General features: G+C 38.5%; 2 protein-coding genes across 5 annotated transcripts; one reads left to right on the top strand and one right to left on the bottom strand.

Moving 5' to 3' along the window:
• Positions 1 to 2,430: 2,430 nt before the first annotated feature.
• On the bottom strand, positions 2,431 to 18,814 carry LOC113679237 (leucine-zipper-like transcriptional regulator 1). 4 transcript variants are annotated; one of them, XM_089189345.1, is made up of 27 exons: positions 18,682 to 18,814; positions 18,292 to 18,550; positions 17,867 to 17,929; positions 17,674 to 17,730; positions 17,163 to 17,254; positions 15,900 to 15,996; positions 15,304 to 15,387; positions 15,048 to 15,102; positions 14,139 to 14,278; positions 13,203 to 13,349; positions 12,720 to 12,774; positions 11,878 to 11,988; positions 11,353 to 11,445; positions 11,104 to 11,196; positions 10,533 to 10,665; positions 10,295 to 10,353; positions 9,789 to 9,905; positions 9,141 to 9,263; positions 9,002 to 9,050; positions 8,791 to 8,897; positions 8,206 to 8,228; positions 7,553 to 7,604; positions 7,088 to 7,185; positions 6,296 to 6,347; positions 5,048 to 5,101; positions 4,163 to 4,243; positions 2,431 to 3,647 (listed from the first exon to the last, which is right to left on the bottom strand). In XM_089189345.1, exons 2-27 carry the CDS (start codon positions 18,438 to 18,440, stop codon positions 3,537 to 3,539), a joined length of 2,295 nt encoding a protein of 764 aa, XP_089045471.1. In that variant the 5' UTR covers positions 18,441 to 18,550; positions 18,682 to 18,814; the 3' UTR covers positions 2,431 to 3,536. The 4 variants fall into 4 exon arrangements, with proteins under 4 accessions (XP_089045471.1, XP_089045473.1, XP_089045472.1 ...); XM_089189347.1 differs by having other exon boundaries at positions 17,163 to 17,249; positions 18,682 to 18,759; XM_089189346.1 differs by having other exon boundaries at positions 18,292 to 18,747.
• Positions 18,807 to 20,833, top strand: LOC113679238 (CD2 antigen cytoplasmic tail-binding protein 2). The gene has a single exon (XM_027196187.2). It carries the CDS (start codon positions 18,866 to 18,868, stop codon positions 19,895 to 19,897), a length of 1,032 nt encoding a protein of 343 aa, XP_027051988.2. The 5' UTR covers positions 18,807 to 18,865; the 3' UTR covers positions 19,898 to 20,833.
• Positions 20,834 to 21,031: the final 198 nt, after the last annotated feature.

The following is a 21,031-nucleotide window of genomic DNA, read 5'->3' as shown; positions in this document are numbered from 1 at the left end:
ACTGTTTTGAAGCTTGATGGAGGATTCTTCGGAAGACGAATCTGCCATTTTCATAACGCAGAGCCAGAGGTCGGAAAATGTCAAGGAAAAAAATGAAAAACTGTTTAACAATGATGGTGAGCAAAAATATGATGGACAGAGGGAAGAAACAGGGTTACAGGGGTTAAGCGAAAAGGTTTTAGACGAAAACCAGAGCGAAGATTATAATCAGTCAGTTGTAATTAGTACTCACAGTACGGAAATTGTTATTTCTTACAAGTGAGAAAGACTGTCATTGTCAGATGTGCCCTAAATAAACTGTAAAATGTTTTCGTCTGTACGTCTCCTGGAATGGTACTTCTCATGGTGTATTCATTTACTTTTTAACTTCAGATCTTCATAAATTATGCGCGGACATTCGCGAATTTTCAAAAATTACTGAGTGGAAAAGTAACGAAGTAAATACCACAGTCATGCAGCAATATTAAAAATATTGCTGGAAGCAGGCTGCATTATTAAAAATATTGCAGTGCAGCCAGCCCACTGCAATATTGAACGTTTTAGCGCGTTTAGGATTACCCCTGATAATTTCCCTGCTACCAAAAAGGACCGCCACCGTTTTCCTCAGACAGTTGGACTTGACTGAATATGAATACTTTCTCAGGCTGAAATCGCCGATATAATGCTGAGAGAGAACAATAGGATTTTATGAGGGTCAGTAATTATTAGAAAATATCTTCTGACCAAAATTTGATCAACAAGAACAGAATCCGCGTCAGTTCTAATCACGAAGAAAAAGTAAGCGAGTGGTTCGCCAAGATTTCTCATAAAGTCAAATATTGCTAACATTCCGTAAGCAAGAGTTACTTTTACTTTTCTAAAGAGCATTCAAAATATATTTCTTAAACTAAGCTAAACTAAAAGTAAATTTCTTGCGGTATATTTTCCATCTAAGGCAATTCTTCCACAGGCAAATTTACCACCCAGATATCAAATAAAGTGCTGCTACTCTGGAATCTGGAAAAGTTATTTCTACAAATTAAAGGACATGTTAATGGATTATCATATATAACAATACCACACAACCACGTTTGTCCAACGTTCTGCCACAGAATTTAAAAACAAAGGCAGCAAGTGATTTCAACACTACAAAAAGAGAAATTTCTAAGAATGGTAGAGTCATGAAGCTCTTTCTGGGCATGAATTTGTATTTAGCTCCGTACTAAGCTTTTTTCACGACCGTGTTTTTTTTTTGACCAACCCAAAAATTTTGTCAGCTCAATTCTTCATTTATTTTGGATTAATTTGTGTTGGATTACGTTTTAGCAAAACGGTATCTGATAAACACATGGCCGTAAGCGAAGTTGGCGTTTTCAAATAAACCAATCAAATATTATAAAATCTGAAATATAACAGGATTTGTTCGTAGCCTTGAAGTGCTTTCAGCGCGATCGTGTGACGTCACAGGGTGTGAGATATCTCAGTACTGAATTAAACATCGTCAATTTGCGATTTGCAAATTCAACGTCTGCCAGCATTGTTACTCGAAATTAATATTTAAGTCGGTGACCGAACGTTATTCAGCAAAGTTATCTATCAAGAACGGTCCTTCAATGTTATTTGTTCGGCGAAATCTGTAATCAAACTGCAGAGAGCCATGTACAGGAACAGGTTGGATAGAAATGGATTTTATCAGCCTTACACAAACAGATCAACGACTCATGTACAAGCTAGTCGCGCTAAAGATGCAGTCAGACTGATCCCTGAGAAATATTCAGACGGTATTTGTTTGTACACTCTGGGCCCGTCACAAGTGTACACTTACCAATATAGCATGAAGAAAACTTCCACAAAAACATACGTCTGCGAAATATTATTCTACCCGAAAGTGGTGAATAAAAAGCACATCTCTGCTGTGGTCCACTATCCCGCAAGGAACAACGCTAAACCGCATACATATTACAAAAACATTCTATGTTTTGTGCCGAGATGCTTGGACCATTATCAGACGAAAAAGATTGTGACCGAACCGAGACTTGAGGAAATATATAAAACAGTGCTATATCATCAGCCCCCCAAGCGTGTGCGGGAATATTCATCTTCTTTGCATATGGTACCAAAAACGTTCGACACTGTTCGATGAATTCTTTTTTTTTTTTTTTAATCTGATTTCGTCCGTCGACAAGACTAGATCTTAAATTATTCCTTTTTTATTACAAATGAGAAGCATCCGCGATGTTTTGAAAACTTTTGCCAGTGATTCCATTAATGATTTATCTTAGGCCGCAACATTCATTTTTAAGAAGGATCCAACCGCAGATTGCGACTACAAGAACAGAACCTAAGATGGTAGACATCGATCAGTGATAATGATGAATCTAAAACATAGCTAGCCGAATATTCAACCAGCGACATTATTTACATTGGATGACAACGAAGTAAACTTTAAAATTTTTGATGATTGTAAATTTTTTTTATTACAGGAATAAGTGAAAGGTATTAAACGGTGTTTTGCGGATAGAGCGTTCGTTTTTTCATAGTATGAATATCGTGTAAAATACGACATACAGATAGGAAATAATTTTTATTTGTCCGAAAGATGACACTACCATAGCTATGATCTGGGTAAGAAAACAGAGGAAGATATTTGGCAGATAATACAAACAAACTTGGCAACCGTGATCTTCAGTCGCCGACTATTTGCATTCGTCTCAATACTTAAACTCAACATTCGTACGCTTTTAATTTTTGAATATAGAACATTGTTTGTGGAACCGATATCCCAGCGATAAACTCAGGTTTTGAAATAAAAAAGGGAAAATCTATTTTTGACTAGTAATTAATTCCAAAAAATGTTAAATTACGAACGGTGGAGAAACTCCAATATATTCCCGAGAGGTGTTTATCATTCAAAATTAAGGGACAAAGAGCGGAAATACTAAGATGCACCTGCCCAAGCTTTGTGTAACGAGTCTAATTTTTCAAATGCAAATGAAAAAAAACACTTCTCACTCAAATTTTTTCAAAATCGTTGTCATCAAACAATTGATGCTCCCTAGGTTAGCGGCGCGAATCACCACGAACAACCTTTGAAATTGTGATTTACGAGTTGTTCCAAACCCTGAAAATAAACTGAAATTACAAACAAAGATATAAGAGAAAGTTGTTATCTCAAAATGTTCCGTTAACCTCTCCGGTTTGTAATAAATAAATCCTCAAGGTTTTAAAACATCCAACAATGATAAGAATGCGTAAACTTTCATAGAAACTAAGTTTGGACAGGCCCAGCTGTCTCTGAACTGAGCTCCATTATGGTACGATCTTCTCCTTCCTCTCGTCCTTGCCTCGTCATGCAGGAGCGTAAGCGGCATTTCCCAGGAGGTTGGGCCTAATAGGGCACTTTTCCTGATAAAAATGGATCACCCACATCCAAGGATCCCTTGAGCTGTGCCCAGACTCCGGCAGGCTGTGCCAGACGACTTACAAGGTGGAAATCCAGTCCCATCTTGAAAACAACTGTAGCATGCTGATTTGAAGTGATCTTGGCGGAAGACTCCTCACCGTGGGTGAACAGCAATGTTTGAATCTTTTAAATAGTCTGCTATGGCGTCCAGAATCTCTAGGAGTAGATCTCGGCTTAGTCTCCTGAGGTTTGGAGATTTTGCGACCTTCAGTGGGAAACGAAGGTAGAGATGAAGCAGAATCAGTTTACAATGACCAAATTTTCAAATGCACGATAAAGGAAGTGTAAGATAATAACTGAAAACCCACTATAGAACAATTATACGATTTGGCTATCACGAGAAAAGGAAAAAAAATGATGAAAACAGTCAGCTGATGCAACATGAGGTGCACTAGGATGTTAAATGGTAATAACAATAGTATGATCTTAGCTAACAACGAAGATGAAAAAGAGCCCTTGGAGGTAGCAGCGTTTTGAGCTGTTTCGACATTATTAGGCCTCCTTAGTCAGCATGGTAAAGTTGACAAGATGAGTTATGATTTCAGACGAAAAAAAGTTGAAAGAAACAGAGTATGGGAAGAGTTCAGACCATGTACTTGCTTGTTGCGTCTAAGAAAGCTTATTCTTGGATTTTTGATTACTGAAATTTTCGCCGGAGCACAGGAACCATTTCTAACACCGTTTCGCCTCCTCATCCATGAATTTCAATGCCTCGGTTACCTTCACAAAATGTCCAACCACAAGATCCAGAGCATGTTTCTTCATGTCCGCAGCTCCAATCCTATGAGCCGCTTCGAGAATCTGTTTCAAATAAGGAGGCACGTATAAATTCAGAAAATGAAAATAATGGAATTATTGTTACCTCACTTAGATGGGACGCTGATGAATCAAGTAAACAATGTCAAAACTGATAGCGAGACAAACAAACAAACAATTGTGGCGCACACGTTTCCGCCATACAGACACCGTTTTCATAAATGATTAGAGCCACAGAGAAGTGCTGGCCTACAGAACTTATATCTAGACCCCTCTTATTTAGTCTTGGGTACCCAACACAACCCTTCCCCCCCCCCCCTCCCCAACTTTAGGGAGCATTTATATGGAATTGTGAGATGTATCAGCTGTCCCTCACCGGTCTCTCTCGTGAAAGCATGGCAGGTTACAAATTGGAAAAAAAATTTGAGCCGCATCGTCTCGGGAAGGCGAGCCGAAGTATTTACATGAGAAAAAATTGTCCCACGTGAAAGGGTTACCCTACCCGCCATGGCAAGACAACTCGCCCTTCCGAGAGTCTCGCACTCCGAGACGAGTTCGCCATCTTTATGTGAATGGCCGGTTAAGTTTTTCAAAGGAATAAATGAAAAGTTAGTTCAGTCAGCGTAACTCGGGGGAAGGGTTATCCTGCGTACCATAGACCATACAGATGGTTGAAAAAAACTAAATGAAACCAATACATAACGTGTGTATCACTGTCAATGGTCGCGTAATTCGATTATTAGTCGGCAACAATCAATCGCACATGGCACCAAGGCAGGAATCATTTTTCGAACCCTCGCCCCAGATTCGCTAATTCCACTAAACAATAACAACAATGCGTTCTCTTACCTCGACCACATTTTCAAATGAAACGTTCATTTCAAGGTTCTGTTTACAGAATGCCTATCAAATAAAAAAAGAAAAAAATGATTGACATCTCAGATATCGTGTAGATTCGTAGACATGAACATACTATCATCAGAGTCACTTTCAAGTTTATCTCAAGCCATCAAATCTCTACATACGAATCCCCTCAGGTATTCTTTCGCAACTGCCGAGAGCTTTCACCCAGAGTTTCAACCACTCCTGACGAAAACTTCTCTGATGAAAGAACAAGAGAGCTTCAGAAACCATATGACCGTCATTAAACAATCCAGTTGTTTCGAAATGGTCTTACAACGTGCTAAAAACTCAAATATGGGCAACGCCATTTCGAGGACAACTCAATACCGGCCGCGAACTCATGGCGCTCCAAAATGACTCAAACCACAATGCAGTTATCAAACAGTTGCTGATCAGGTTGTAACCAAAAAATTACTATCTGAGTTCAGCATGCCTCCTTATGTAGCTCCAGTTGTTCAAAAACAGATCGCCAAGAGAGAGAGAAAAAAATGAGTGCCACTTCCTCTTATCATGCATATGGGCAAGAGACCAGGTTTCTGAACATGATTCAAAAGGGCGGCATAGCGAGTAGAAATTCATAGTCGTGTTGAAGAAAATTTTCAAACAAGTTGATTACTCTGCAGAATCTTAAAGGCAGTCCGTGTCACACCATGTACATTTTCCTTCAAATGTAAATATAACAGCTAATAGTTTCTGAAGCTTGCTTCTCCTTTTTGATACTCGTTAGCCGCTGTTTTTTCGCGGTTCACTTGACTAGGCCCTGATAGGCCAAAACTATTACATTAGTCCTTTTAGTTCATCATGTCAAGATGCACATCTAGTAAATAAGGGTCACTGCTTCGCCAAATCAAGGGCTGCTAATAAATAAAGAACCATGCACCCATGCTAATTATAAAATAATTCAAATAGTACGCGCGCTCTGATTGGCCATAAAACCATTTTACATGAGCGTATGTAAACACGGTTTTCGTTCCTCTTTCATTAGTTATTTTATAAAAGAAATGTAAAAATGGTTTCTGTGTTTACATGGCCTGATGCAAACACTTGGGAGGTTGAGAGAACACTCTATAAGCTAGAAACCACTCCGCTTCTCGTCGTGGTTTCCTACGCTTATCTCGTGTTCTCCCAACCTCCTGTGTGTTTAAATCAGGCTATGTAAACACAGAAACCATTTTACATTTCTTCAATACCAACCTGAAGGCGGTTGTTGGTGAAACCGAAGAAATAAGGAGCAGACAAAAGATATCTTTTGAAAAGAGTTAACGCAAAACAAAAGAAAACTCAGTTTCAAAGACAATAGTTGAACACTGAAATATCTGCACATAATTAAAAGTGACAGTCCTAACATTCAGCGACTTAGCAGTTTAAACTGGAAATTAAAAACTTAAGGCCGATCGGACGGGACAAGGGAAATACTTTTTTACTCTTTAACCCCTAAAAGTGACAAGAATCTTGTTTCTCCTTACAATATCAGCCTTGAACCACACATTAAGGTAATGAGAATAAAGGAAATGATCACCAACTTATGAAGCTCTTGATTGTTAATCAAATTCTCTTTGTCAGCACTATAACAAATGTACAGAGAACAGTATGGAGAATATGCAAGATGATTTCGTAAAAAAGTTGTGGTTATTCATCGTGGTGAATAACAATAAAAGCTAAGTTTAGGTTGTAAAGGGTAAAGGAAAATATCAAACCTGCATGCATGCACAAGTATTGTGAAGCGATTACGTCCAAACCCCTTACCCTACCACATACTTTATTATCACGGTAGTCACGGGGTCAAATCCTCAGCCGCAGGGCATTGATAATCATTCATTATTAGATCAAAATACTCCTTTTGCGCGGTCGCTGATTAACAGCAAACTGTAACTTTGAAACAAACGTTTAGCCACCATTTATCTCACGTTAACTAAATAGAGAGAATAAAAAATTAAGAAGAAATTAAAAAGGTACAGGTCACTGTTAAAAATGTGTAAAGGATACAGTGAATCCTCCGGAGGCATTGATACATCACCATGATAAATGTAGTGAAGGAGAGAGTTGAATGATTTTCGCGACGGAATCGTCTCGCCAATTGTAATCTAATGGGAAAAAAACGAAGAACATTTGTCTCTCTCCTGAGATGTGGCTTCATCACGCCCAAAAGACATCTAGGAGGCATGAGCTGGAGCCTCATCGAAGCCTGAATTCAGGCTTCAAATTCTGCAATTCATTTCACAGCAGTTAAACTTTGAAGTTTAAATTTATCAAACGCATACGAAATATGTTAGTCACTATTTTTTAAGCCTCAAGTTTTATTTTAACTTAATTTCAGATTCACTTCCAGGATGAGACACACTGCAATCGAAAACCAAACTTAAAATCAAAGGGCACCCAAAGAAATCAATCATTTTGTGAAAGAGTGGTGGACAGTATGTTGAAAATACTGAGTAGGATTATATAACTTACTGTTACAGTGTTGTTCACGGGCATAAATGATCGAAACATTGCCTCGAAGTAACTGTAAAGAAAATGAAAGGAAATAAACGAAAAGAAAACATCAGCTAACATTATCACCCCTAGCTGCCTCGTACCCAGACTTCTCGCTACTGGTCGACGCAGAGCAAGCGAACCAAGTAGAAGGTAATTGAAACAGGTTTACTATTCAGGAAATTACTTTTTTTTTCACCTGGCATTTAACGTTTTTACTTAATTCTAACTTCATATTTTAGTCTCAATGAGTAATACTGGAAATTTTCCGCACAGAAGCTGGTGGTTGACAGAAGCGTCAGGAAAACCTCGTCGAACCTTTCAGTTAAAGTAGATCGTTTTCCTAATGGTTGAGGTGCCTTAATAAGAGCTCGTCGATTGATAAGTGGATAGAGCTCTGCCATAGGCAGTTCCAGTTGTTTTCCAATCGTTGCTGTTGGTCAGTATGTGGCTCAATTCTGTTTCTCACTGCGGAGAGCCACTTTGATTACCACATACTTAATTCCAAGTCAGTATTTCCGTTACATTCTGGTGGCATCCCTTAGCCGATATTTTTGTTTTTATATCTTTCGATCTGCTCGCCTGAGAAAGAATTAAAGGTGTAAGAAGCTAATAGAGATTGAACGCCCTACCTGCATCTTGCAGCCAACACTGCCTAATGAGAAAGAATACGTAGGGAACAGAGATTGGTTAGAAAACATAATATAAATTATCCCAATCAAGGGGGGTTCGATCCAAATGAGGGGAGGGGGGGTTTAAAATGGCGTCTATTTTTACTTCTTAATGAATCTTCCTGGTCATTGATCATTAAATTACCATGAGAAATTTCTAAAACGGTTACTAAGAATTTTAGCTTCATTTGCGCCTCTGAAACAACGGGATCTCCTTACATTAACAACAAATCGACCGAATTAAACACTTCTGCGAACTCAATTAGAGCGAATCCACTGGATTAAATACAATTCAATTGTGGGATAACCAACCAGCCGAGTGAGTGGCACAGACCCCATTGGCGAGATAAACCACAAACTACTTTTACATAGAGGAAGTTTTTAAGTCCACTTGCTGCTCTAGGGAAGCGAAGTACTTTGAAACTCCTTCTCTCCCGAAAAACTGCGGTTCAACATCTTCTCTGAGACGAACTTTCCAAGAGGTATTTCTCTAAATATAATGCAAACGCTGTGACATAGAAAATGACAACAGCAACTGTGTCTTACCTTGTGTGCTCCGATTGGTTCCCCGTCCAACATCAAAGTGATGTCATGGAAATCCTCACCGCGCGCGCCCTGGAAAAACTCCATCATGTCTTGTTGTAGGGTCTTTTCTGAAAAAAATATTCAGAATGATCAGTGATAAAAGTGGCACAGGAGAGTGGTAAAGAATAATGGAAAGATTAAACAGCTTGAACGCTAAATTGTTGACAAGTACCTGGGTGCGTCGATCTACACTGATTTTCTCCCGGAACATGAGCCATCGCCTGAAAAAAGGAAAGTGAATAACTAATATTTATTTAGTTAAATGACAACATATTTACATAAGGGAAAAGAACAAGCGCTATCCTTCTCACCTGTGGAACCTGCCGTCTCCGGATAATCTCAACCATAAGTTTCTGAGGTACAGACTCAAAATTCTTGCTCATAATGATGTTGTTGTAGTTTGCCTCACGAACAATGAAACGAAGGCAGAAATCCTGTGAAACAACAACAAAAACAAAAAACGAAAGAGAAAATTAGGTAGAGCATTCTCCTTTGGGGAGAATGCTCGTTTGTCTCATTATCTCCTCTCCCTTCCCTCCCTTCTGTGTTCATTCACTGGCGATTGATCAAATTCTCGGCACACTCCCTTGTCGAGGTATTCCCATCCTCGGAGACCCAGGGGCTGTGAGTCGATTTCAAGACAGGGAGCTCTAGTAGGGCAATGTCTCCAGGGGCTCTCCCGCACTAACTTTAAATCGACTCACAGCTCCTGGGTCTCCGAGAATGAGGTGTTCCATACGACTTAGATATTCATTAAAAAATAAATAAATAAAAAACCGGAGTAAGGTAAGCCTTAATCGGAGAGGTAAAGTACAGTTCCAACGATTCGTATTAGAAATTCAATGAGGTGTTCCATACGACTTATATATTCATTAAAAAATAAATTAATAAAAAACCGGGGTAAGGTAAGCCTTAAAGCAGTCTAAAGCTTCACTTGGCTCCAAAGTTAAAACACAAACCTTTAGTGGATCCAGCTGCAGCCGGGCGGCGCTATCGAGCGCTACAAGAACGTTCTCTTGACAGATGGAAGACTCGATGTACTGTACACAAAGCGCTTCAAGCGCACCAATCTCAAGCTGGGAAAAGGAGCATATCAAAATTCAGTTCTGCTCTTTTCGTGTACCTATTTTGATTAACCGACATAGGGGCTCGCTTACACAAAAGGCCATGAAACATCTGGTCAAAAAGAGTTAAATATACGTTACAAATCGCTGTCACACAATCGATGGTTATTTCTCATAGCACATGAGTTGAAAAAAAAACGTTCCAATGAAGCGTGCCATACCTGAAATTTCAGCCTGTTTGTGTTTTTAGTTTTTTCTGTTCGTGTTTTAAAGGTCTAATCTTAATCAAGCTTCGTCTTTGTTATTACATTAACTGCTCTATTAGCGAAAATACAACGCTACTAACTTTGTGAGGTCGTTGACGTTCAAAAAGAGCTCACGTGGACTTGTCTCCATCTTACCTTTAGGGCCAACCTGTACACATCCATAATCAGACTTATTTCCTGTGAACCCTGGCAATCTGTTTGGAATTAGTGAAAGATTTTTTCAAACAATATTTATAGTCTACCTGAAAGTCAGATTAAGATTTTAATGACAGACTTTTAAAAGCAACGTTAACAGGGTTGAATTTCAACTATTTTGGTCTGTCTACCGATGTTTTGAACTAAGTACACGACGAAGGGGAAAAAAAATCATCACCTTTCACTAATGGGAAAATACAATCTGTATACATATAACGAAGCGTCACCGCAAAGGACTGAACTTCGACTTCCGGTAGCTTTACTTCCGGTTTTCCCACTTCTTGATCCTGATATCTGTCTCCATTTGCTCTCTAAAGTCAGAGAACGCGAGAGTTATCATACAGCTGGAGCATTTCTACGATGTCTACAGCCCCACAATGGCTAGTATCCTTAGGCGGCATACAAATATCACGAAAGAACACTCAAACAAGGGGAGTTGAAGGAAGGTATGCAAACATTCCACCGAAGAGCTGACTCTCTTGAGCCTTATTGTTATTTACATAGGTATGAATAACACGCACTACGTGATTGACACCTTCCAATTATTTGTACAAGCTCAGAAACGGGGCTGACTTTATTGAGGTATTGTTTTATCTTTTTTCCACTGAAAAAGCGCACTTCTTTCACACACTAGCATTCAGCTCAAGTCCCCTCTCTTTGTTCTTACCCTATTTGAGAATCACCTGTGATCTATAACTGAAAAGAAACACGGCAAATACCAAAACTAAACAGCGGGCTAATTGTCTGACCTTCAACTTTTCCCTAGCACGCAACAGTTGTTTCCTCAGCCACGGCGACCTAGCCGCAACGAAGGCCGCGTGGGCCGGGAACTGAGTTTCTTCCTGACAAAAAAAATAACATAATTCCAGCACAAGAAGTTTAAAATACACGATCGCTGAATACGTTTCCTTTCTAAGAGACAGAAAAGAAACAGTGGAGAATAAACAAATAATTTTGCAATTAAATAAAACGAGCAACAAGAAGATTATTGCGCTAACCTTGCCAACAATGAAGACCATGTCACAGAACTGTTTGCTGTCCAACAACCGACCAAAATCACCCCTGAGAGTACAACGGGGATAACTCGCCAACTGCAGGGGTAAAAATGTTTATAACAACAAGTCAGCTTTGTGTCCAGTTGGACATAACTAGAAAATTCTCGAATCACTTTTGAAAAAGGCATTTCTCCTTTGTTATCATTTGCCGTTTTAATTTTCTGTTTACTTAACCATCGTCATCATGTCGTCGTTCCTTTCTCTGGAAAGCTATTGTCTCCCAACTTCCATATAATCAAGGGCAGTTTTCGTACTTAACTTATAATCAGTACAAAATATCATGGCGTATTGTCTTCAAAAACGGCTTATTCCAGACTTAAAGAGTAAGATGGATGAACAGATTTTAAGACAGGCCGGAACAAGGAAGGAATGAACACGCATGCAACTTATATATGTAACTATTATTCTAAAAGCCCACTAGGCTTTTTTAAGTGGACTTGAGAATCCAATTCCCTTCCGTTTCCCTACCTGAAATCTGTACAGTTCGCTACTTCGTATGTTGTTATCAATAGTGCCACCAAATATATACATCTCATTGTTGATAACATCCGCATCATGAAAGAGGCGCCCTGACGGAACCTAAAAAGAAATAGGACAAAACTTTTATATTCTCAGCCGGAATTAGTCACTTGCGGGTATAATCTTACTCAGAGAGCCTTTTCTGTAGACATTAGCCCTGCTAATAAAGCAACACCAGGATGGAACTACAAAATGCTTGTAAGTCTTGTCTGACGCATTCACTTGAACAAAACCAACAGGGATGTTAATAAATGACTTTGTAGTGATGAATAAACGAGCCTCAACATTCTTGAGCTCACGAGGCAACAATTTCTCGAGCCTTTCGAAACGAGTATTTTTTATGCATGTATGTTTAGATCATAATGAGTTGTGAAATTAGAAGATCCTCGCAGCTAAGAACACTACTGAAACTAGTAGTTGTAAATAGGACCTGAAAAAAATTCAGGCCCGTACGGGATTTACGGTTTAGATTAGTTTTCAATTCAGCGTCGAGAGTATTCAGAATTGCATTGGTTTTGCTCTACTTCGCTCTGTGATGAGTCCAGAAAACTCGCGCCACTCTCTCAACCAATCAGATGCAAACCCAAACCCAATCACGACTTCGTCACCGGCGTTTTCCCGCGCTTTAGACAGTGGGCTATTTTTTACCTTAAGTGCTCATTGGCTCTTTAGGGTATTTTACTTTTTTCTGATTGGCCATTGTGGTTACTATGTCAATTGAAAAGCGTTCTTAACCATGAACAAGCGCGGTAAACACTCATTCCTTGTTGTTCCGAATGGTTCAGTCTTACCTCACTATCTTGTGCCGGTTGAACAACCTCCCAAGATTTATCATCAAGAGAAAACCTAATAAAGACAAAAAAATTGCACCTAGCTATACAAACATCTCGTTGGTGAAGTTTTAAATTGAGAGTATTAAGTAATGCATTGGTTTTTCTTTACTTCGTTCTATTATTAGTCTAAATAACTCACGACACCATCTTCTCAACCAATCAGAAGCAAAAATAAAACCAATCGCGACTTGTTCACTGGAATTCTCATTTACCACAGCTCTGATTGGCCCTCACGATTACTTTGGTTTTGCCTTAATCCTTAAACTCCCAGATCAAATCTGAAGGGTTAAAGACACTCAAACGAAATGTGCTCTACGAAGTCTCATGCTGTCTATTGGAAAGCTATATCCAGCCAGCATAAATAGATTGGTTGTCACTACGAAATCTTGAGACTACCTTTGGTGGCATGTGACTTCCGCTACATACAACATATACCCTTACCTGTATAGATCTGATGGTAACGTATTATCTGCAACTCCTCCAAACACGTACAAATAGCGGTCAAATGGCACCATGCTATGACCATAACGCCTCTGAGGGGGAGGGGGTGAACCGCGTAACAGATGCGCAGAAGGAATACGAGTCCACCTGATGAAAGAGAGGCGTAAAATGGCGCATGTGAGAAGGTCTCAATGGGGTGGCGGATTTATACGGCTAACAGTTTATATCATTCCAAAATTGTCGCCAGAAATCTTTTAACGGTTACCTTTTTTCACGACTAACGCTTAAAATTTGTCAATTTGTACGCCTGACGGCTAAAGTTTCTGGACGTAAAACGGCCAGAAGCTTCAAACAAGCTTCACACCACTTTGCCAAGTCTTCATAGCGAAGTTTTCATCTCTTCTCATACACCAACACACTTATTCAACAATTATCCTTTCTGTTCAAGAGATGCAAGGTTATCAGGGGATGACGCTCTTGTAAAAAATTCAGGTGGGGGGGGGGGGGGTGTTAGGTGTCACCTGCTTTCTAAAATCCTTGCCTTATTCTGCCTGAAATAAGAAAGTTTCTGACCAAGAAACATTGAAGAAGTTTTCTAGTAAAACATACCCAATTCCAGGTCTTGGTTCGATATATTGCATAAAATCTTCGCTAATTTATAATTCAAATTTAATCTAAGCCAAATCGTTTTTATTCCAAAACTGATTAAAACTGTGACCCTTTTTTCTACACATATTCAAACCCTGCATGACCAAGAACCCCTTTTCAAAATTTTATACTGACAAAAAACAGTAAAGTACTTCCTTACTTGCTGACAACAAACTCTGATCAAATTAAGTAATGGCTCTCTCTCCATTCACTTGTCACATCTTCTGTCACAAATTTTAAATTGTTTCTAATAGGAATATTTCAAACTTCAAAACTTTCCACTATTACCTATGATCCAAGAAACTGAACTCAAACATGTCATTTGTAATCTTTGCTCCACTTTGACCAGAGAACACAAACATACTGTCCCTCACAACAGCTAAAGGAAAGTTACAACAAGTGGGTGGCCTGTCACCCGATTGCTGCACCTGAAGATTGAAGAGGTTCAGAGTATGTTTCAATGCAATGTTGACAGTAATCCAGGACTGCATTGGTTTTGCTTCATTGCACCTTTTGATTGGTCTAAAAATATTCTGCCACCCTCTCCAGCAATCAGATGGAAAAGTAACCAATCATAAAACCAATCACAAAGATCTGAAGTCTCACACATTTTAAAGCAGTATACTCATACAAATGAATTCAGTCTTACACTTTCACGCAGAAACTAGTTGTTCTCACACATTTAAGGTTCCTGATTTAAACTTTTGATTTTGAGATAGCAAACTGCTACTTTAATTATGTAACTATAGAATTAATTACCCTTCTAATTGTAATTTACAACTTCTTCCCTTTGTACTCACTTCAAACAATTTACAGTGATGGAAATTCTTGCTCAGAATAAAGGACTGCATGTCTTAGCAACTTTATTTTTTCTCTGAGGGAGTATGCCCCCATACCCCTCAAGGAAGTAATGCCCCAAGCATCACAATCAAAGGCTTAGCAACTGAAAAAATTTCCCCTTTGATGACAAATCAACTTGAGAGCTCTGCATTAATAAATTCGTCATTCGTGATTGCCACCCATCATATGCTATAATAGCATCTTCATTGGCCATTTGAGATACTTCCTTCTTTTTCTGGTGGACAGGTGTGGTTGCTTTACAGGTTTCACTCCTGGTAAAACTGCCTTCAATTGTTTTCCACCTACAGTGATACAAATATCTACACAGCTGGTACAGTACAAAAACAGATCACCAACCTCCTGCCACACTGGGTTAGGATCTGTCAAACAAATGGTCCAAAGATCATCTAACCTAAAATGAAATATACATAATTCCATATCAAATCATTTAGCTTTACCACTGTGCAGTACCTTTAGACCTAAATACTAGACTTTTGTTGTCAATTACAATATAGGAGATGTGCCTGAGAGGACTTGCCACTGTTTATTTATTTATTTATTTATTTATTTTTTCAAGAGACATTCAGTAATATTAACATGACCAGATAAGAACCTTTTGTTGCCATCATAACCAGCAAAGATCCACAAGTTGTTCTTATAGATTGCTGCACCATGTGCAGATCTTGCAGGAGGCAATCTAAAGAGGAAAAAATCACTAAACATATTTAAAATGACAAGGAAATTTTAAAAGTTGCGTGAATGGAGGAAAGTGGGTTACAAATATACAGCAATATTTGCTGAATTTGACTAGCAAGCAGTGGTGGTAAAGCCAAACTTTGAGGTCATGGATTAAGGGGTTGCTTTCAATAATTTTTCCTGATTCCAGTTCCTAAATGCCTCTGCCCTAAGAATCTAAACTTGCTGTAAAACCTCTGCCTTAGATCCAAAAACTTATTCTTAACTTGTTGAAATCATCCAATGTCAATATCTTAATAATTCAGTACAAAAAATAGACTCCAAAACTGAACTCTAGGATATAAACTCCTCAATTTGCCAATTCACTTTCACAAGCCTTTTTTCCAGAGGTATTTTGTTCAATGTTGACTTTTGAAAATTCAAACTTTAAGACTAATATACGAACCAAGTATTCTTTGGTCCATGAATTTTGAGGATAAGATCAAGCATGACTTAAAATATAACATCACAAACCTTCCTTCTAAGCGCCACTCGGACCACTGCCCAGTACTGAATTTGTATTCAAATAAGTCATTCTTGTTTTGTAGGTTAGAATTTGAATAAAGGTCACCTTCAACAAACATTAACATTGAAAAATTCAGTATTCCTGAGCTCTGAAAAAATCTTGTGGGTAACACTCTCATAAGTATGATAAGCTGAATTATGGATTCATTTTGATTGGTTTTTTTATTAAGATCTTATGATCGATTGGAGGACAGATGCATAGATGGCATTGTAACTGAGAACAATTTGCTTGGTTATCATACCAAAAAAATGTATTCTATGTTGTTGTGGGTCTGTATAGTAATAGATCATAACAGAGGTAAGAGTTAAACCTTTACATCCTAAGATCAGTATGCATATTCTCTATACTGTTCTCCATACATTTCCAAAAAGGCTGACAAGGAGAATTTGTTTGACAATCAAGAGCTGCTTAAGTTGATGATCATCTCCTCTATTCTCATGACTTTTGTGTTTGATTCAGGGGGGGGGGGGATATAGTAAGGAGAAATTAGATGCTATTCACTCTTAGGGGCTAAAGGGTCAAGAACTTCAGTGACACTTAGACAGGGCCTCGTGTACCACTTTTTTGCTTTTACTGAACAGATGCACAACAACATGGAATCTATTTGTTAGTTGATAAATCAGAGCAGTTTTCAATTGAAGGTTAAAATACCAAACTTAGAGTTATCACAATGTTAAACAGCCAATCAAAACCAAGGTCAATATCATAATTAGCCACTGAGACCTAAAAGTAAGGAAAACAGCAAAGAGTGTGGGAGAACAAGTTATGCTTGGTTTAAACAGGGGTACTTAAGAATTATCAACCAAGTTAATTACATAAATTGGCCACTATAGAGAGTTTTAAGGCTGACTTTTCAAGCATTAGCCCTTCATCAGAGCAAATGCTTGGTTTTAGTTTAGCACATGTGGAAACCTTTAAACCCTGAGAGCGACTAGCATCTAATTTCTCCCTACAATAACACTCCTGAATCACACATTAAGGTCATGAGAATTAAGGAAATGATCACCAGGGAAGGAAACTTTGGATTAGTAAACAAATTCTCCTTATCAGCACATTAAGAGATGTATAAAAGAACAGTGTGGAGAATGTACATACTGATGTTACTTAAGGTGTAAAAGGTTCATTGAGAGGATGGCACTAAACCAATTGTCTAAATGAAGATCAACAACCAACCAAAAACTACCTGTTACTCAATGATAACAAAATATAACCTGTAAACCCTCCAAACACCAGCATGTGGGATCCAAATATCACAGCTGAGTGGTGATAGCGAGGTGCTGGTGGAGTTCCTTTGGTTACTGCTCTGAATAGTATAAATAGACTTTGTTAGGTTTCAAATCATGGAAAATATAACATCATGTTTATATGTCTGCTTGTTTTGAAAGATTACTTCCAATGAAATCTGTAACAAATTTCAAAATAATGGGGCTTTTTCACTTTTAAGTTAGAGAAAGCAGTTTATTTTATTGGTAGAAAAAAATTGAAAAACCCTTAAAATAATTTTTGTGTTAAAAGGCTTCTGCATGCCTGCCAAGAGAAAGAGTGTCAACTTTCAGAATATATATACTTAATAAGCTTTGCAGTGGCATATACGTTTCCATGGTTCCTTTTGAAGTAGCATGCACTAAGAAGATTTTTCTAAATAGCACCCTATCATGTTGACATTAACCTAAAACAGTCAATCAGAATAGATTATTGGTCAATTTGAATACTCCACTTTACCTGCTCCATGAGTTGTCTTTGATGTCAAATCGCAATATGTCATTTAACATTCTCTTTCTGTAAATTAGACAGAATTACATCAAGATTTATGGTGAACCCTAAAATTTATTAACAGCAACAAAAAAATGCAGGTTAATAAAATGGAATGAATACATAATTAAATAGACATAATAATAAAAAAATATTTACCTACCCATTGTCACCACCAAAAACATACAATGCATCATTCCAGGCAACAAGAGTATGTTTGCTTCGTCTAGAAAGTGAAACAAAAACTATCTTGCATGTAGAAATTCATGAAAAAGTTATTGAAAGCAGGGGATTCATTGACTTTTTCTATAAGTGCCTGCTGATGGGGTAACCAGCAGTTTCCCCTAGAAGAGGGAGCAGGGGGGGAGATATAGGTACACTCTATTGAGAAAATTTGAAATCTGAACTGTAATTTCCAGTCTTCTGGGTATCAAAAAGGGGTACTGTTTTAAGCTCCTTTGAAAAGAAAATTCCAAACGACCATATGCCGAGAGTTGCCTTCCATAATGGCCGGAGGGAGGGGAGGGGGTGGGGGGGTCCCATTGCCATTTATCTCAAAATTATCTTCATATGCCCTCTAATTGATACCTTGCTCCAACAAATTCGTCACATTCCGGCATTCCTTTCCATCTGTTAACTCTTTCAAAACGTCCAAAGTCAAGGGACAGTGTATCGATCGCTTCCACATCTACATCATCAAATGGCCGAGGAGGGTGACTCCAACTTCCGGTTGCCATATTGAATTCGCAACTTCGTTAACGACGAGCAACTTCAACCCCAAAATTCTCGGTGTATGGCAGATCTTCCCGTCCAGTAATCATCTAGTCATTAGTAGCTATCTGCATGACTGAATGTCACATAAACAAAGCAATTGAAGTTCGTCTTCAGAAGGGACGATTCCGCTCTTATCTCTCTATTCTGGTTAAAAAATATGCTGAAAGATGAAACTAATTTTAAAGAATTCCTAAGAAGACTTACATCAAAATGAAAAGTTCATTTTCGGCATATTATACTCCTGTCCTATCGACATCTGTAAATTTTTTCATTTCTTGGGCCGTCACGTGCCCTTAGGCCGAAGGGCACGTGACCAAACAAAGCGGCCTGAGGAGGTCTGGATAATAATACGCACTTCCGCCATTTTTCTTTCTCTTTCGCAATCAAAATGTCGAAACGTAAAGTGCAGTTTGCTGATAAAGAGAGCGAGGAGATTCTGATAGAATCTACCCCAGCAAGAATTAAAGCGCACTCTCTGGACAGTGACGAAGAAGGTGATGACAACGATGGAGGCAAAGATGATGAGAAGTATGTTTTGCGCGAGGAGGATTTGGAAGGACAAGAGGACGCTACGATCGATTACGACGAAGGAATCAAGATAACGCCGTTTAATTTAAAGGAAGAAATGGAAGAGGGCCACTTCGACGCAGAGGGAAACTACTTTGAGAAAAAAGAGGAAGTTATTCGAGATGAATGGCTGGATTCGCTGGACTGGGTCAAAATCAAAGAACAGGGTGACAAGCTTCAGAAGAATGTTAGTGATGGTGATAATGGTATCTTTGAAGATGCCGACGAACCAAGTGATCATATTCAGGCAATAAAAGATATTATAGATATGCTTTTGCCCGGTGAGACCGTCTTAAAAGCTCTCAGACGTCTCGGTGGAAAAGAAAGTGGTCGCAACTCGTCTGCAAGTGCACGTTGGCAACCAAAATCGAAGAAGCCGAAGGCTACGGAGAACGAGGGTTCAACTTCCGAGGAAGACAAACAGAAACTTTTAAAACTCACGGAACTAGCAGATCAACTGCTTCAGAAGGGTTACTTTGGTATTTATCAAGATACACTTGAAAAATTGGCTCACAAAGTCAAAACTATGCAAGAAAAACAACAGGAAGCCGAGGAAGATGATGCTCTGGAGGCTGCTTTTAGACTAGGGGGAGGAGAGGATGAGGACACAGTCATGGAGACCGAGAGTTCTGATGACATCAAAACAGAATCAGCAAATGAAGATGAGGTTTATTGGCATTACAAATGGGAAAATACAAAAGATGCTACTGTTTACGGACCATATTCATCAACATACATGTTAATTTGGAATGATCAAGGGTGTTTTGGCGATGGAGTCTGGGTGCGAAAAGTTGGGGAAGACAGTGGACCATTTTATAATTCAAAACGTATTGACTTTGAGTTGTACACGTAGGGTCTAGTAGACTTGTGTATCTTTTTTGTAGAATGTCAATTTTATTAATTTTTATGCTGGTGATATTGGGTACCGAGGTTAAAGGTTGAACTGTCACATCTTGCCCAAATCTTCAGCTGATGTCTGTAGTAGTGAGGTTATTATTCAGTGTAACTTACAAATTTTGCCATGTTTAAAATCTTATTTATGACCCATGGTTATGGTTGAGGTGTAGATTGCACAGCTATATCCCTCAAGAAAGTTTCACCCTTCAACTCTTGGAAGTGATCGACAGGTAGCTTCTCCTTATAATATCCACACATTCTCTAGTAAACAGGTAATGAGATTACTCCAACTTATCAGGTAGAAGTTATCATTTTGATCAAACACCAAAATTTTTCTACTAATTTACAAGGAAATGTTTAGCAGTTTGAGGGGAGAATTAATCAGATCTTGGGAATTAAATAGTTGACATAAATTATTGTAATTTTGAGTGCAGTGCCATGCTATGTGCAGTGTTCAACACTTTCCAAGCTCCAAGATTCATACTGATTAAGTGTGTCAGCCATTAACCCTTGGACCCCTAAGAGTGACTAGTATCTATTTTCTCCTTTCAATATCACCCCTGAATCACTCATTAAGGTCATGAGAATGAAGAAAAAGATCACCAAATTAACAAGCTCTTGATTGTTAAACAAATTCTCCTAGTCAATACCTTGGGAAATCCATGAATAACAGTATGGAGAATATGCATACTGATGTTAGGGTGTCAAGGGTTGATGTAGAACATGAAAAAATGTGTCCAGGTAGCTTCCTCATCCTTGGTAGAAGTATTATACCTTTTTTAGTTTCCTTAAGAGGTATATTGGAAAACTCCTTCCTCTGATACCAAAATGTGGGAGTAAAAACAAAACAGTGTCTTTATTCTAACAAAACAAATAAAAGACATTCAACTCACACGTGCATTCTTTGTATACACTTAGCTCCTCGAGTAGGGTTTCAAAAACAATGAACTCAATAGTTTGAATACCATCAGTACTGCCATTAACTAGAATTGCATTTTATTATTTTTTTACATCATACACAGGGCTGGAGTAGTAATGGAGTGTTCAGAAGGAGATTTTATATTCAAATTTCATCATGGTATTATATCAG

Source organism: Pocillopora damicornis, chromosome 12, assembly GCF_964200805.1.
Source record: "Pocillopora damicornis chromosome 12, jaPocDami1.2, whole genome shotgun sequence".
NCBI classification, from domain to species: domain Eukaryota; kingdom Metazoa; phylum Cnidaria; class Anthozoa; order Scleractinia; family Pocilloporidae; genus Pocillopora; species Pocillopora damicornis.
This window is presented reverse-complemented; position numbering and strand designations above follow the sequence as displayed.

What these genes read in the sequence shown, in the direction of transcription:
- LOC113679237 (XM_089189345.1), bottom strand. Translation starts at nt 18,440, where the DNA reads ATGGCAACCGGAAGTTGGAGTCACCCTCCTCGGCCATTTGATGATGTA. An exon ending in AAAGACAACTCATGGAGCAG is followed by an intron (nt 17,255 to 17,673) that starts GTAAAGTGGAGT and finishes TATACTATTCAG; the next exon opens with AGCAGTAACCAAAGGAACTC. An exon ending in CTAACCCAGTGTGGCAGGAG is followed by an intron (nt 14,279 to 15,047) that starts GTTGGTGATCTG and finishes TTCAATCTTCAG; the next exon opens with GTGCAGCAATCGGGTGACAG.
- LOC113679238 (XM_027196187.2), top strand. Translation starts at nt 18,866, where the DNA reads ATGTCGAAACGTAAAGTGCAGTTTGCTGATAAAGAGAGCGAGGAGATT.